Source organism: Sinohyriopsis cumingii, chromosome 11, assembly GCF_028554795.1.
Source record: "Sinohyriopsis cumingii isolate HCF-2022 chromosome 11, ASM2855479v2, whole genome shotgun sequence".
NCBI classification, from domain to species: domain Eukaryota; kingdom Metazoa; phylum Mollusca; class Bivalvia; order Unionida; family Unionidae; genus Sinohyriopsis; species Sinohyriopsis cumingii.
Window position 1 is genome coordinate 47,917,728 of NC_142971.1, and position 18,529 is coordinate 47,936,256.

General features: G+C 37.0%; 1 protein-coding gene across 3 annotated transcripts in view; it reads right to left on the reverse strand.

Moving 5' to 3' along the window:
* Positions 1-17,598, reverse strand: part of LOC149788406 (uncharacterized) — a 97,985-nt gene extending 80,387 nt beyond the window's left edge. For all 3 annotated transcript variants that reach the window (XR_016424141.1, XR_016424140.1, XM_089974367.1), the window contains exon 1: positions 17,115-17,598. Coding sequence is in view for 1 of the 3 variants with exons in the window: in XM_089974367.1 (XP_089830493.1) it covers positions 17,115-17,367 (253 nt within the window). In the remaining 2 variants the exon portion in view is untranslated. The remainder of the gene's footprint in view (positions 1-17,114) is intronic.
* Positions 17,599-18,529: the final 931 nt, after the last annotated feature.

The window sequence follows — 18,529 nt, forward strand, 5'->3', positions numbered from 1 at the left end:
TTCACGAGCTGAAATCTACATGAGGCGACTCTAATCTTGTCAGACTTCAGACCAAGATGAGCATATAACCCATTTCAAGAGGGATATCCCGCTTTCCAGCCTTCACAGGGAGAAGAATGGTTTGCGTGTGCCACGAACTGCCTGTCATATCCGATAGCGGATCGACGTAATGTTTCTAAATCTGAAAATTGTTAATGTCAGAATTAAATTTTTATCAAATTCTGTTAGCCAGTTTTTGAGAAGTTGTTTAAAGGAGTTTTACTATTTTTAGTAACGGCGTTATATTGGAGGGCGGATCAGCGTGATTTGCATAAAACTGAAAGCCCTTTATGCCAGAATAACCTGTTCCGAATTTGTCCAAAACTGGTCCAGTGGTTGTTTTGGAAGAAAGAGATGAAATTTATATAGCGAATTTCAGAAACGCAAGAAGGACGCATGGGTTAATCCACAAACGTATTGGTCAGCTAAATATTTTAATACTGATTTCCAAAACTTACTCCTGTAACAACATTTGTTTAAATGCATCATCTTGGTACAACTTTCTAGTATAAATGGTGAACAATGTATAAGAATTTTGAATATTCTTAGAGTTTGGCACAATGAAGATGTGAAGCTGTTTTTTTCTGAGCAAAAATGTATAAATATTCATCCTCGTGATAGTTTATTTTTGTTTAAATAAATCAGTTTGTGTGACCCTGAAGCGCATTCGTCGTCTGTTATATCATATGCGCAATTTCTTTGATGCTAAAACTTATACGATACTCAATATATATATATATATATATATATATATATATATATATATATATATATATATATATATATATATATATAGGCAGTCTAGAAATTGTAACGTCCGATGATGACGCGCCTTTCAACAACCAGCTCGTCATTAGCCGAAATCAACTGACAAGGGGAAAACGCAGTAATCCCGTTGCGTACGATGGCGATACGTGTTGGTGGCACGACTAAAACGTTCCATCGATGGGAGTTTTAGCAGCTGTCAGCCTGACGCCTTCAATTAAATAACTCACATACAGAGAAAGGCAGCTGGCAAAGCGTGAGATCATACTATGTTTTCTAACTTGAGATTACATTGTTTCAATAGGACGTTTTCGTCAGTGGATTGGAATTTTAGATAAAACTAAATTGTTTGACGTTGAAAACCTCGCTCTAATTGTGAACGATGTCTATATTGACTGCATTATCAGCAAGTCACAAAGAAATATAATGGAGGCCGATAAATGGTGATTCTGTCGGTTTTAGTTTCGCCGTATCAAATATAATAGGGGCAAGTAAATAAATTAACTGTTGTATGTGATATTACGCAAACGCCTTCAGTCTCAAGCGCAACCTGCGAATTTCAAAGCGTTCAGTGTGTGCGACTTAGGAGAAAACGGACATTAAAATTTCATCAGCGAATAAAATACATCATATTGAATATATGCGAGTTTGAAGTTCATAATTTAAGCCTTAAAGCCAGTGATATAAATGGCTACAACTTTAAGCAATCCAATTTCCTAAATCCATACTTCATTTTAAATGATTATGTATAGAATGCATCATACGGTATTTGCATCAAGACGGACATATGGCTTCCGGTTTAATTTCGATATACATATATGCCTTCACGAAATTATATACAGAAGTTACAATTATTCAATACACAACTGATACCAATACCAAACATCGAATTCACAATATCACAAACACAGCTATTCGAAATCGATTATCACTGGCAAACTTAACAACCGTTATAATTTTGGTTGTCTGCTTGGCAGTCACGCTGAATGGATTCAATGTTCCGATGGATCAATTAAACCAGCAAGCTGTGCATTTTGTTTCCGACTGGATACTTTCCAGATGGCCGTATGGGTTATAATGGTGCAATTTTATGTTCATTTGAAGTGATAAAATATTGCTTTTATGGCGAATCATCAACAAGAGAAGAAAAGGTCCACAATTTTATATCGAATAAACAAACAAAGGAATCTGCTAACTTTCTTAGTTTTATGTATATTATAAACTTACAAAATGCCACAATTTTACAAAACCTCTCAAAATAATTTTGAGAAAGTTCGTTTAGTAATGTAATAAATTTGGAGTATGCGCATTTGGTTATAGATTTTTGTGATTACTTGTCTGATTATTGAAATTCAGTGCAATAGAGACATTTCTTTGCCCGAAATAATTAGCCAATTGCTAGGAGCAAAACGTCACGGAGTAAAGTGTAAGTGAGTTTCCATGATGCCATGGTTCACTAGTGGATTCAGGTCAAAACCGAATGCGTGTCCATGGAATAATAAAGTCCCTAATAATGTCTAGTGGTGAACATTGGTGTTGTAACTGCAGTGGTAGTATTTACGGTAGGAAACCGGTAAATTACACAATGAAATCGATAAGAAGGGACTCAGCAGATACCGTTTATGTCGCAATGATGGCAAATGTAGTGCAGTTATACTGTTGGAAAATGTCTGGAAACCATAGTTTGCTTGGCCTAAAGTGGCGTAGTTAAAATAGTTCCCTGTGTTAAGGGAAAGTTGCATAGTTTCTACGGCGAGAACTGCTGGCGGTACGGAAACGTAACTAAGAGAGGCCATGCGGGTGTGCGGTTGGTGGATACTTGGCAGGTTGTGAGATCTGTGGTCTTGCATTGATTAGAGTAAAATTTATATATAGAATGGACATGTCGGGCTTTTTAGTTTACAACTAAAGTTGTATGGAAGTCTTTGGAAATTTGGGGTAAACTTTTGACTTCTAGCAGGAACCGGGACAGGGTTTGTCACCGCTCGGTCAAGTAAAGACCACTGGCTTGTAACAGCATGCAAATTTATTGGGTACTGTACATGAGATTGTTGATGATAATTATAAGAGGGGTTTTGATGGCATACGTTATGACTACATAATTCGGTACCAAAGCATCCAACGGAAGATACTGTTGTTAAAATGTGAGGGAAAAATAACAAACAAAAACAAAAACAGGGGTACATAATTTGGGGAAAACGGACAGAAAGCTCTAAATCAGTCAACTGGAAAGGCATGCCAGAACGCGTGATTGCAGAAAAGGGAAATCTGAAAAGGTGCTGAATTTCGCAAGCACATTATGAGGCAGGCGATACGGGATGGAATGGGCGGGTGTCCAACCCGCGAATGTTGGACTATGAATTCAAAGCTCTACCAACTGTTTTACCGCAGCTCCTTGCTGACTCTGAATCGGCAGACAACTGTCAAACAAGATCATGACTTTTCCTCAATAAATGTTGAAAGAATGTAAAAATAAAACTAAGTTATAATTTGGTACCATACTGCACTGAATGGAAATACGTTTAGTCACAATTTGACTGCCACTCAACTGGGTCATAGTATGCATTGGACTACAAAGGAAGGTGATTATTTATGACCGCAAATTGCAAGGATGAATTTCAAATATAAAATGTATAAGCTTCACACTAATTACAAAAACTAATTGATCAATCGAAACTTGTTCTGCTTGTAACGTTGATTTATTAAAGAAGTAACTTTCATCTTGTACAGGATTCATTAAGTCGTCCAGCACAAAAATCGATTACGCATGACATAAATGGCTGTAGCAACGCGAAGACCAATCATACAGAGTGTTTCATCGATTTTAAAGCATCGCGAATCCTGTAAAACTTGACGTCAACATCTTAAAATTACAAATAGTTATACAAATAGTAAATATTCTCAAGAAATAAATCTCAAAAAAAGTCAAGCGCATGAATATGTCATTTCTTACAGGTGAATTAATAACTGCTGGCTTCTGCGTCACGTGATGACAGTTAAACCAATTTAAACTGTTATAAGGGATATGTATTTAAATCCATGTTTGTCTTTCTGGCAAAAAACGTGCCATTAAACTACATCAAAGACGTAAAGAAAGCGAAGCACAGTTTATTGTAAAGACGACTTAGTCAACGCACATTATGAAGAAAAAAATACAATTGCAGTATGACTGAAGTCAACAAATTACAATTGAACACTACTTTTATTCATTTATATTTAAAAACGCACATGTAATTTTTCAATCTGGGTGGTGCTTGGAAAAAACAAAACTATATATATATATATATATATATATATATATATATATATATATATATATATATATATATTCGATAGCACATATCCTTATAGCAAAGGTCTTGATCAGTTTCTATAACACATATCCTCACAGAAAATCTTGATCAGTTTCCTTAGCACAGGTCTTGACCTGTTTAGAGTACATATCCACAGAGACGATGTATTGATCTGTTTCTGTAGTATATATCAATTATTTCCTGTCTACGGATTGATCGACAAAATATCTATTCTGTGACGAATGTTGGCTTACCAAACACAATGGCGAAAGACTATACTGTAAAAATAATACATGAATGTGTCATTGATGGCAAGAACAATTATATGTTTTAATTTATATTCCAATTAACTCTTATGTACTATTAGACAATGCTTTCCCAAAAGAAGCCAATACATTTCGGTACCTCTGCCAGTCAGATTTTGTTGTTTCATTATTATAACTTTTTATCTTTTTTGTGTTGATTGTCCTATAATTGAGACATGTAAATAGTTCAGATTTGCTCTCTAATTTTTGGTTTTTCTGTTTTTATAAGTTTGCTCTTCCCCTGGAGAAGTGTTTTATTAGCTTGAAATAAAAAACTGTTTTGTAACTGCGCCGTAACATCCTTCATATATATATATATATATATATATATATATATATATATATATATATATATATATATATATATATATATATATGGTCTTAAAATAAGTAACATAAAAGAGTGAGAAGCATCAAGCTTCGTAATATTCAACAAATAATTTATTTCCCTAGAATACAAAGTGAAAATTTAGAAAGAATTTACGGCATTGCGAAATAAATCCCAAATAATCCTTGAATTACTAACAGAAGTCCTAATGAATAATGTTCTGAATAATCTTTCGAGGTATTCCTAATAATTTCCAACGCTGAAGATGATGTGCATGTAGTCTGTAATGTACTAATGTACCAATGACCCGAATTGTATTGATATGCTAACAGTCTTTTGTTGAAATATGTGATATAATCCAAGGATTCCTTGTTCGAATTAACTATAATACCGAGTTAATGTCCCTCTCCGAGAAAATTACAGTGCACATTGTATTTCCAGAAAAAAAAAAAAATTTCACCCAAATTAAAATCTCAGAACAATAATATAAATGGTTACTGCCCACATGTTATCGCAGGAATACACTTTTTCCAGTAAATAAGATTATATTAAAACAATTAAGACACAAAACAATAACCCGCATGCAGGCCGAAAATTTATCTGTAAAACGAATCTGTTTATAGTTAGGTCTGTTATTTTAAATTATAATAAAGGACACAGTAAAGACAATGTCTTCGACTAAGACAAAGATAAACATATTTACTTCTCATGATAATGATCCTAACATTAAACTCCCAATCACAGAGAAAATATTAGTTATCCATTAGTTGTTTACAAAATTTAAAGGGTCACCGAGTGGCCGAGTGGTCTAAAAAGCTCTCCGTTACGGATCACTGCCATCTCACCTCTGTCTGCGTGGGTTCGACTCTCGGATTCGGCTAATGTGAGTATGTGAGAAAGCTTGCCAGTAGCTTCTCGTGGATCGGTGGTTCGTTCCGGGGTTTTCACGGGTTCTTCCTCCACCATTAATACTGGCCGCCATGTATAGCCTATCGTGTGCTGAAAAATGGCGTTAAACCCTACAACAACAACAACAAAATTTAAAAAACTCGGTGATTTTGGTCAGGTAAAGAATAAACTTGATTGGACAAGGTCAGCTACACTATAGAATTTTACATAACCCATAAAACATTATTTCGCCAAGAAAAAAAAACAAAATACAATTTTACGATAAATAAACTCGAAGGAAAAAAATGGTTTCTTGGATTATATTCGTCTTCCGTACAAGTATACCACTGGCGAAACAGAATACTACACTGGATTGTTCTTATTGCATGGAATGTTCCGCAAGTACCGTTACGAAGTCAAAGAAAACAAATCACGTCTGAATGCTAAACGTGTGAGCGCCTGCTTACCTGTTCTTGGCACTATGATGAAGTTTCCAGATGTGAAAACAGCTCGATAAGTCGAAACTTTTTCTCCATGTACTTTCTTTATTTATAATCTCTAACTCGTATACATTTGCATGTTCAATACAATTACATTTTAAGATAAACACCACAGTGGATCATCGTAATGTATGTGGTTTCAAAAATCTTTGGTGTGACTCTTTCCTCTTGTCAAATACCTAATTCTTGTAGGCGTTCAAACAACTATGACATCATTTTGTATGCCTTCACAACAACCCTTTATCAAAACAAGTTCACGTTTGATGTTTTATAGCAAAAATTTAAGTAGATATGACGGTTGGGTCTGAACACGAACCCTTTTGCCATCAATATGGATTCATACTCCTAACCATGCACCGAACCAAGATTTTATTCCATCTTGAAATGGGATCCTTTGTTCTTTTTAAAAGGATCAACTGTCTTTTCTGTCACGAAACATGAACTACTTTAACAGGAAAAAGAAGGTTTCTGCAGAACTCCCCGGATCCACCACTTAAGTTAACCAAGAATTGTCACACTCAGACAATTTGAAAATTCTGACGACTCACTGGCTGACTTCAAATGACAGACCAATACCTCCGATCAGATGTCAGAACTTTGAATCCGAGAATTCTTAGTAACCAAGTGACGCGAGTTGTTCCAAAAATTGCATGCAAGCTGGTGGGAACTGGTCCAGCAAAACGCACTGCTGGGAACTGGTCCAGCAAAACGCACTGCAATATTGGTGAAATCAAGTGACTTTAAGATTTAATTGATTGTTATAATATTTATTTGATTTAGCTGACATTATTAAATTTTCTTAATTTATGTCGGCAATTTTTGTACATTAGGAACTGGTCCAGCAAAACGCACTGCAATATTGGTGAAATAAAGTGACTTTAAGATTTAATTGATTGTTATAATATTTATTTGATTTAGCTGACATTATTAAATTTTCTTAATTTATGTCGGCAATTTTTGTACATTAGGAAAGACTTTTAATGTACATAAGGGTTGATGAAGCTTGAAGCAAGGTTTTGGAAATTTCAACAGATCAGTCATCTTATAAAAATATGATCGATATCAGCTTTGCGTTTTCAGACTCGCAACAGTAAATAGTAATCTTTATAATGTCAAGTCAACAAAACAAGTATAAAACTGTCAAGGCAGTATTCATGAGAATTATTTGAATACCATATGGATGGATACGTATCGCATATTTGTAACCTTTCACATTAAAATCTGTTGTCTACGCTGACTCTGTACCTTTTGCAAATATATTTTCTGGTCAAAACTGGTGCTCGGATAAACCAAATTTATGCTACGTGTATGATATGACTGAACAAAGTATGGCCTTTTTGGCAGTGAGTCAAAAAATTATGAGCATGCGCCATTTCCCTGTTCGGATGCTGCTTTAACCTTGTAGTTGCAGAGAACCAATTCTGCAACAAATTGGAAACGAGTCCAGAACTTAAAGAGTTGCACAGAAAAAAAGAAAGATGAAAAACATTCTAAGGATGTGTAGCAATTTATTGATGATGAAAGTCTAAGACCTCTAAGCAATGATACAAATTTGGATCCCTTCTGAAATCAGAAGGACAATTGAGACACTACTTTGCACTAAAGTAACATAAAAACATGAGGATTTATATACATATCGCTGGCATTTGAAGATGTACTTTAGTTTAAAGGCTATGAATGTGAGTTAATTTATCTGAATACACGAGAGTAGACATTCAATAGGTTTTACTGATTTGGAAACCAATCTGCAAACTTAGATACATTCACATACATACATACATACATACTGCGTTTGTTAGCGACTTGCGATATAATGGACCTATAAAACGTGTGCATCCTTGGAACAGGAGCTGAGTTGGCAAAGTGACACGTGCGAAAAAGCATCTAACGACTTCGGAAGCACGCGCCGTTTGACCTGAGAACAATGTTATAATACAACTTGACTTCGTTTAGTGCAATAAAAACGAATAATCTACCTTATGCATGCGTAGCAAAATAACAAAACAAAAAGCATAAAAAACCAAACCAAAACAAAATAACAAACAAACAAGCGTGTATCATATCGCAGCCTTGAATCTATAGTCTGACAAGACATCCCCTTTTGTTTGTATCCCCCTACCGATTTCAATACCGAAAACGTTTAATGTGATACAAAGTGCACAGAACTAAGTCAACTGAATCGTTAATTTATAATTTCTAAAATGACTGTGACCAGAATGGCACTATTACTTGCATCCACTGCACATGTCCGAGTTTCCTCTGACCCTTGTCATCCCATTTTTGATATTAAGATATTTATGTTCGGCGAAACCATTTTGTGTCGGCATGGGGTAGCCGCTTACTAGCCGGCCCAGCAAACTTGAACGACCTTTCATCGAGATATACCTTTGCTGAAAATGGACTTGTCCAGGAACTGGAAATGGATCTCTAGCATATCCGTCTTATATATTGAAAAACCGCTCCGGTGGCCTAGTGGTTAGAGTGTCCGCCTCGGATGCGGGAGGTCGTGAGTTCGATCCCCAGCCGAGTCATACCAAAGACTTACAAAAATGGTACTAACAGCTGCCTCGCTTGGCGCTCAGCATTAAGAGGTTAGTGTTAGGACTGGTCGGCCCGGTGTCAAGATAATGTGACAGGGTGGGACATCATGCTACATGTCTGCGGCATGATGCCCCAGTGCTAGACATCATTATAAACTGCCACACTGCAGACATCGTAGCGATATGACTGAAAAATTGTTAAAGCTACGTTAAAAATCTTAATTACACACACACACACACACATATTGAAAACTTGAGCATGAAACGCGCAGATGATTACAGTGTTAGGGCCATTCTAATCACGGTCAGGTTAGAAATTTAAAATCAGTGAATGAATTGACTAAGTTCCTTGCACTTTTTATCACATTAAATGTTTCCATTATTGAAATCAGTACGGGGGGGGGGGGGTACAAACAAACGGGTTGGTATAGTCAGATTAAAGTTTTATAAAAAGTTTGTATGTTCACGTTTTCCGTGCATGTCAAATTAACACAGCTGCTTGAATTGGCATGCTCACAATTTCCGTGCATGTCAAATTATCGTATATCTTGGGATTGGCACACGCCTACAAAAACAACATTATATAGAAAAATAACAAAATCAATCCATATACTGTCTACTTGTATTTCCATTTAATTATATGTCTTAAACAAGGATTTTGTCTGCATTAAAAAATATTATTTAATCTCGGACAAAGATAAAACAATATTATTCGGTCATATTTCTTGGTTCATCTGAATTGAAATATAGAATGCTTAAAACTAGAAAAGCACGCGCTTTGACTACTTGCTCTCATTGCATGAATTAAATGACAACAATTCTCTGCATACCACGTGGTTTTGTTTTAATCTGTTCTCTTTTTAATGTCATCTGTCAACATTATCTCTAGGCCCCCTTTCCTAAAACCTTACTCAAGATTTCGAGTAATAAATGTTATTCCAAACTCAATTTGGAAATCTTTCTCCAAACTGATGAAAGCAGCCTTGCGACAGGTCAGAATAATTTCAAATCAATCTGATTGAAATCAGATCTCCACTGTCCCAAGTGAAGATCTTATTTTAATCAGATTGAATTTCAAATAAGAGCTGGAGTAGAGTAAGGTTTTAAGACGGAGGGCCTGAAAACATGGCCTGCAGTCAACGAGAAGGTCAAGAGGTTATTTAAATTTGGCATTACTGTAATGTCCAATCGTATGCCAAATTGATTTTAGTTGACAGAAAGTGACGTTCCTCTGAATGGTTTGTTAGATGTTAAATGGCCGATCCTAGTCGTCCACCATATGACAAAAGCTTCACAGTTAGGTACCAAGTACTACCTGGAATAATATACTAGTATCATTTTAGTTTCCGACTTGGATTTGTGTAATTGTTAGTGTGCGGTGTGAGCCAATGAATGTACTGTTGCTATATGGAATACTTAGGGAAAATGTATATTAATTAAGTTTAATACGATGAATGCTGGATAATTGACAGAAGACAGTCTAATAGAACCGACGGATTTACATTTTATTATGCACATTAGCTCTGATAACGATAGAGTTTATATAGAAAAACATACATTTGTGTAACCATTTAAGAGTAGTCACGGATGCTAAGTTGAACTCACAAAAATAAATACGTTGCAGGTTCGATTCCCACCCAAACCAATCTCTGGAAAGCTATCTTATTCCCACTGTCTCTGCACGCAATATTTTTTTTTTGTGCTGGTGTACTATTCGACATCAATCAATCGATATATCCCATTTGATATTTACTCGTTTGAAAGTAATTGCTGTATTTTACATATTTGAATTCGCGCTCGCCAATTAGACGGGAACCACCATTAGTGAAATCCAACGTTCTTATGCATGTCCTAAGGTTAAAGAAGACAGAACAACTGGGTTCATTATAAACTACAAAACCAAAAAGTGCTACGGTTGGCAACAACAAAAAAAGGGATGGTTGACCGACCAGAAACATTTTTGGTTGTCCTAAAGGACCAACCATCTTATTTTGGGGTAGGAGGGGATGATGGGCATGAGATTTTCCTTTGAGCCGGGATATTATTTTCATTCTTTTACCTCAAGATAAATTATTTTGTCCACATAGGGGATAACAGGTTCTTTACCTCTACAATTCATAACAAGAATAGACTGTCAAGATAATGTTGTTATTCCAATAGACAAACCGGGGGCGGTGCAATTTCCAAATGGGTGGGTGAATACATTATATCACTGTTTGACTGAAAACGTTCTTAAATTAAGCTGTTTTGATTTTAATAACAGTCCTTAGTTTAATCATGTACTGTTTTGATTGTTTGGACATGCCATAATGGATCTATATAGATCTATAAGCCTCGATAAGGTAAAAATTTATTTTTGTGGAGAAAAGGTGAGGGGGGCGTTTATTAGAAATGGGATGAGCTTCTCTTAGAATAACTAAAGTATTTAGAGGGCCAGCAAAATACTTCTTGACATGGTCGAGACAGCAGACTTTCTAAAGAGCTCAAATATCTTGTTATGTAATACAATATGCATTACCGTCTAGAGCAAAGGTTCTTACCCATTCTGTATAAGGGCCAACAAATCATCCACCAAAGCAAAAGCCAGACTTTAATTATAGTAACTGGTAACCAGGTCGACGAGTTATATTGCCAAACATCAAATATTGATGAAAACAGCGATATTCAGTTGCAAGTAATCAATAAAATACGTCGCAAGACTGGTAATGTTTTACAGAAAGGTAATCAGATTGCTTTACTTCGTGGATGACTAGAACGTCTTTCGACTATGGCGAAAAACAGATTCTAATTAGCTTGACAATGTCATCTTGTGTTGATTAAAGAAACATATTACAATAATGCTCCTGAGAATCGCCCAGTTACATGAGAGACAAATAATGGGCTTAAATTTTGGTCAATATGTAGGTCCATACCATTTACACCCAAATTTGGTCTGAACCAATCGATTCTACCCTGGATGTCTTGAAATATATCAAAAGTAATACCCTGCCCCAAGAGTAAAAATCTAGTAAAAAGAAAATATTCCTCCAAAACATTTAGCACTGACAGATCCGTGCGATATGTAAGATCTCTATTGTCGGTTCAGTCAATTAGGATGATATTTTATTTAATGCTGTAGTTGATAAAAGCGGCACATCTGGTCATCGTGTTAAACAACTGGTGATAAACCAGTTCAGAGCATAAAACTACGGGATCTTGTTCCATATTAGCACTCGCCTGGGAAGTATCAATTACTAAGCGATTAGCCAATTAGTACGGGGCTGATCACAGAACGTGCGAACGGCATGGCCTTTTGCAAAGTATTAGATTCAACAAGCGTAAACTACAAATTTTCAATGGTTCAATATCTTAATTTTAATGGGGCCAAACGGTTCAAGTTTAATGTGCTGTAGCTATAATAATACCGGTATTTTCCCCAATATTCCTGTGCGTCTATCTATCTGTTAATATATTTTTCTTTTTTATAGCAAAAGAAGTGTGTGTGTGTGATTTTGATTTTTAACGTAGCTTTAACAATTTGTCAGTCATATCGCTACGATGTCTGCAGTGTGACAGTTTATAGTGATGTCTAGCACTGGGGCATCATGCTACATGTAGCATGATGTCCCACCCAGTCGCATTATTCTGACACCAGGCCGACCGGTCCCAACACTAACCTCTTAATGCTGAGTGCCAAGCGAGGCAGCTGTTAGTACCATTTTTGTAAGTCTTTGGTATGACTCGGCCGGGGATCGAACCCACGACCTCCCGCATCCGAGGCGGACGCTCTAACCACTAGGCCACCAGAGCGGCAGCAAAAGAAGTAAGAATAAAGGAAAGAAACTGCATATGTATTAAAATCTATATAAGCATAGTTATTTATATGCAGGTAGTCTTGCAAGAGGAACACTCATAATCAAACCAGGAAAATATGCACAAGTTTTCTCTTAAAATTCTTCGCAAACAATTAATGGTTAATCGTTCTCACACATTTTTGCCGCGTGGCTAAGTGTTTAGGGTGCCGGATTCACGAAAAAGGGGTTGCAGGTTCGAATCCTAATATTGGATTAGTCTAGGTATGTTACTGCGATGTGTCCTTGGGCAAGGTACTTTTGCCCGAGTGCCTCAGCACTAAACAACCTAAGTGTGTTGCTGTACAGATAAGCACCAAACCAAACTCTTTCACACATACATTTCTTTTCAGGTACATATTTAAATCTTAAAATCGACATTTTATATTTAAATCTTAAAATCGACATTTTATATTCAAGGAAATCACAGACAATTCACAACCCTTTTTTTTAAACCTGTATTTTATACGTGTATATGGATGATTTACTTTAACCATCACGAAAATTAGCTTTATTCAAATTAAACAAAGAATTATCCATTTGACAGTCAAATTTCTGTCAAAACTAAACTGGTACTGCAGGGATCATTAGTATCGATTCTGCGAATAGAAACCCCGTCTCGCTCACTTTGCAGAGCATTTAAATTAAAAATGACAAAGGGTCCCTAGCTTGTGCCATTTGGCCATACATCCTTGTGACAGCTGCACGAGCTACAAAGCTCGTGCACACAAAGGCTCATTCAGAAGCTGTTGTTATCGATCTATGACTACAACTAATGTGAAATTCTACCGCCTTTTGAGACTTAGCTAATCACGTGTCGAATCTAAACCGTAACAAATGAAATAATTCAGCCTTTCAACAAGTTTGTATTATTTTTATGATTAGAGAAAAGAATACTGGTTAAAAAAGAAGACATGATTCTGGTTATTTAAATAGGGATATGTTCATGGAACATGGATGCCACACCAAAATGCATAAACACAGGCCAAAACCCAAAACCAAAGGAAGGTATGACAGGCAGACAGACGAACGACAAACAAAACTCTTTATGCCCATCCCATTGTCGTGGTGGGGCGTGGAAATTAATGCAATGTAAAACCCAATTATTGTACATTAAATGTGCCTTCCCTTGGCATGCAAACGTGCAATGATTTAGTTTCACATCATTTGCCTGTATTTGTATTATCCAGTGTAATTATTAAAAGTAAATACAGCTGCCCGGACATTTGTCATGAAAAATTCATCGAGGTAATATTAACCATGACTCTTTGAACTACACACCACAGCCACCAGTTCTCACATTGACATTTAAACCTATTGGTCGTGCAAAGACTCTAGTAAATAAATGTTTTGTTATAATTAACGGCAACGTACGCGAGACAAATAGTAATATGGCAACTGTACCGGTATCACAGCATGCCTTTATACATCCTGCTGAACATCTGCATATGCTGAACATAATATGTTGCATCGAATTCATCGGTGACAAAGGGTGTATTTTTTAAATTTATCCACTTGGTGGCATTTGGTTGAAATGTTTTCAGACGTTAGTTACTTCTGATGGTGCTTTAAAAGCATTTTCTGCATCTTTTTGTGAATCTCTCAAATACAGACAAATTCCTTGGTGTGTGGGATTTGGATTTTTAACAATTTCTTCAGTCATATAGCTAGGATGTCCCACCCAGTCACATTATTCTGACACTAGGCTGACTAGTCCCAAGTTAGTCCCAACACTAACAGCTGCAAGTACCATTTTTATAAGTCTCTGGTATGACTCGGCTAGGGTTCGAACCCGCATCCGATACGAACGCTCAACCACAAAGGCCACCATAGCGGTCTGACAAATCACTTGGTTAAAAGTGCGTGATTAATTTGTTCAGTTTCTATGGAGACAGTCATCATTTACTTACATCATCAATCCATTTGCAATGTCAGGAGTTGAACATTTGCTTATTCGGTTGGAATGAAAAAGTAGCTCTCGGCATGCAGTGACAAAATACAATGGTGTGTGTGTGTGTAGGAAAGGAGAAAGATGAAACAAATGTATAACCCCTTTTAAGACTCCAAAATGCCTCGGCACTAATTAACCTACTTGTGTTGCTGTGCCGTAAAGCACCACACCAAAACAAAACCGTTTTAAGACATTACACACTCAGTGGTTAAAGCGACGGTCACGCGACTATAAGGGTACGGGTTCCAATCCTGCTATGCTATCTGGTAGCTCTAATCGGCTACCGTGCTGTATACCTGGCCACTTGTCATTGCTTACCCTTGCACTAAATAACCGTAATGTGTTGCTAAGCCGTACAAAACCAACGAAACCAAGCCTTTGGATTTAATGTATTCAAGTGGCTAAGATGAAGAAGTGTTGTTGTTGTTGTTGTTGAAGGGTATAACGCCATTTTTGAGCACACTATAGGCTATACAAGGCGGCCAGTATTAATGGTGGAGGAAGAACCCGGGAAAACCGAGGAAAAAAACACCGACCCACGAGAAGCTATGTTTATGAAGACCAGTCTAATATAACCAAGAGCAAAATTGTGTAATCAATGTTGTCACTAGGGTTGGTGTCACCCAGTGCGGTAACTCATGGTGTCACCCAGCATAGACCTCCTTCCTGCACAAAAATTCAAAACTTTTATAGACAGTCATTTTGGTGTCACTCGGTCCCATGGTGTCACCCGGTGTGGTCCGCTCTCTCCTAGTGACGCCACTGTGTGCAATCCATTTCTTCGTGTTAATTCCTCTACCACTTGGTCTTGTCACCAAAATAAAGTATCAGAACGGTTAGTATTTTCGTGTTATCTTGGCCACCTTTGTAAAAACAAGGCGCTCTGTCAGTAAAAAAAGGAAAACTATTGACAACACTCACTTTCCTTCTGGGCCCCGAGTGGCTGAGTGGTCTAAAGCGCTCTGTTACGGATCACTGTCATCTCATATCTGTCAGCGTGGGTTCGAGTCTAGGATTCGGCCAATGTGGTTATGTGAGAAAGCTTGCCAGTAGTTCTCGTGGGTCGATGGTTCTTTCCGGGGTTTTCCCGGGTTCTTCCTCCACCATTAATACTGGCCGCCATGCATAGCCTATCATGTGCTGAAAAATGGCGTTAAAACCCACAACAACAACAACAACACTTCCCATCTACCAATTCAAACACAGTAACTGGAGCGTTTAGTAATATATCCCCTCGCCGATTCCGTAATAAGTTTCGTACGTCGGCGCATTCAGCCTGTTGTGCCTTATTTAGACATAAAACATTTATATTCAAAACTTGTCCCCATGTACGATATAAATTCTTCATTGATCATTTAGTAGGCAGTTTTACGCCAAGTTTCTCTGGCGTATCTTGTGTACTTTGAGTTTTGAGATCTTCCAATGCAGTTATATGTCTTCACTAATGAGTATCACTTGTTTCAGTCTAGGGTAAATAATAACCAAATATAAGAACATCGATAGGATATGCCTCGAAACTCTTATCAAACTGACAAGATGCCAAACAACTACAAAATTTCGCACAAAAGTGGTCATTATAATGATTAGTACCGCACTTAAATCGTGCATTGGAAAAAAGTGTGAAATGTCGCCAAAGCATTGAGATGTCGTCAGTGGCTGAAAGCGTTCATGGTATAACAAGGAATAGGTCGAACCATGCGAGTTAGTAGTCATATTTTGTAGGAATGGAAAAGGGTGGTAACATCGTTAAATTCGTACCGACAGTGACGAGTACCTATGCGTGTACGGTAAATTTTAGGCAAAATACGATCAAACAAAATGGACAGGATGGTCTTGATTTTTGTGATATAACTTGTGATATAAATAAACATGCACAATTGTGACAAGAATATGCATCTAGCTCATCTAGGCCTAGGTATAAATGGAGGAAAATTATGGTCAACAGTCAGCCGGCCATATACTAGCCTCGGCTTATTTGACGATACATACGGTAATAATGGGGAGTAGATCTGTGACAAAATTAGCTTTGGTCAGAATTAATTACGTACAACGGGGCTGTTTACAATTCATATGGAACGTAAATGTAGTACATAATAAATACGGCTCGTCTTTCAAGGATATGGGGTCCAATCAACTCCAATTAAGTACAATACGCTTACAGGTGATGTACTCAACGCCAGATGAACTTAGTTCTTTGTATAATTTTATTTATATGACTAGGCCGAAATCTGCTCCTAAAAAGTTGTACTACACGAATCAAAATCAGAACGAAAATGTATATTGTTACGTACAGCCCATTTCAAACAGTTATACTGTCTGCAGGGGACTAATATCATCTGATGCCATATTATTCAAACCTGTATTTTGTCTGGTTAGCACCGATGCATTTGACTTGATAATACGTCAGTCGTGGAATATGAAAAGATTATATAAAAAAAAGCCTGAGAGCCAAGTCAAACCCAAGACTGAATAATACGAGGCTACCAAAAAGAGTAAAAACTCTGTTATTTACATTATCTAAGGAAAATGTCCGTAAGAGATTGCATTATATCAATGTCCTTTAGTTAAACGCATTAATGACAACATGACTGTCATTTTCCATGTACAGCAATCAATCAAAATATTTTTTTTATTTTTATAAATATAAATAAAAGATTATTTAAAGATAAACCTACCTGCTCCTACAACCGTGATATTGATAGGCAGCATCCCTCCCTTGTAAGTGCATTTGACACTGACGAAAGCAGCATAAACATCTTTCTCGCTGTATACAGGGTCAGGGAAAGTCTCTAGCACGGTACCATACGCGACAAATTGGGACTTGTAAACTTTTTCTTCCAAAGGTGCATCAGGCCTGTCCCGTCCCGGTGCACTACATCCGTAGGCAGACACAATAAGGACAGCGAAAACTGGCAAATATAATTCCATTTTATAATAACTAGATAACTTGCGAACACACTTGATAAAATCGAATTTTTTTTTTTACAACACGTGCTCACTCACAGACCCTCGCCTATGGCAGTGTGCGACAAAATGGTTACGTATAATTTGCTCAATGGGCAATATATATCTACAGCTGCTACTCTCTCGGCTTGCTGCTGATACTGCTGACTCTGAAACAGCCACTACATTTCGCCACAATGGGGACTCCAATATCGTGGCTAGGGCGCTTACCACGCTAAAAGGAAAACTATGATGGGTGGGTTATTTTTAGCCGAATTTAAGTGTGAATCAGACTGCGGTGCTTTTCTATGTCGATCGCTTCGCGGCACAATGCCATCTGTGAGAGATGCATACTAAGAACCATAGAATCATTACCTTAACTTTGAATCCACACAAAAGCTATGTGGGGATTTAAAAAAATATTGAATGAACTCTACTACATCAACGTGGAGAAATCAATATTTGTCTATCATTTTTTGTTGTATCTGGAAGGGAAGCTGAATCGGTTAAAATAAGACTAAGTTGATGACTTGAAAGCAGGGACAAAGGTCTGATAACGTGTTGACTACTACAGCAGTGGCAACAGACAGGTGAAAGTGACAGCTGAGGTCTAAGAGTTAACAAAACTCTTGACAAATAAAGAGAAATAACAATCACCAGAGGCAATATGTTAATGAGCATGGTCTTTTGGACAGCTAAGCATTTAATGTCAATGGACATGGTCTTTTGTACAGGTCTGTGTTTAATGCTAATGAGCATCGTCTTTTGGACAGGTATGCATTTAAAGTTTATGGGTGTTGTCTTTTGGACAGGTATGCATTCAATTTTTATGGGCATGGTTTTTTTAGACAGGTATGCATTTAATTTGCATGGCCATGGTCTTTTAAAAAGACAGATATGCATTTAATTTGATGGGCATGGTCTTTTAGACAGGTGTGCATTAAAATTGTGCAATACGTGCAGAATATAGAAACAGTTACTACTGGTATGTCATCCAGGTTAAATTACGCAATTTTCAGGTGCTAAGGATCTTTTTACTTTAAAATGATGCGATCTCTCTCCCTCCCTCTCTCCCTCTCTCTCTCTCTCTCTCTCTCATTTAGTATTCCGAAAGTTTATAAATCTTAATTTTGCTCATAATTTGTAA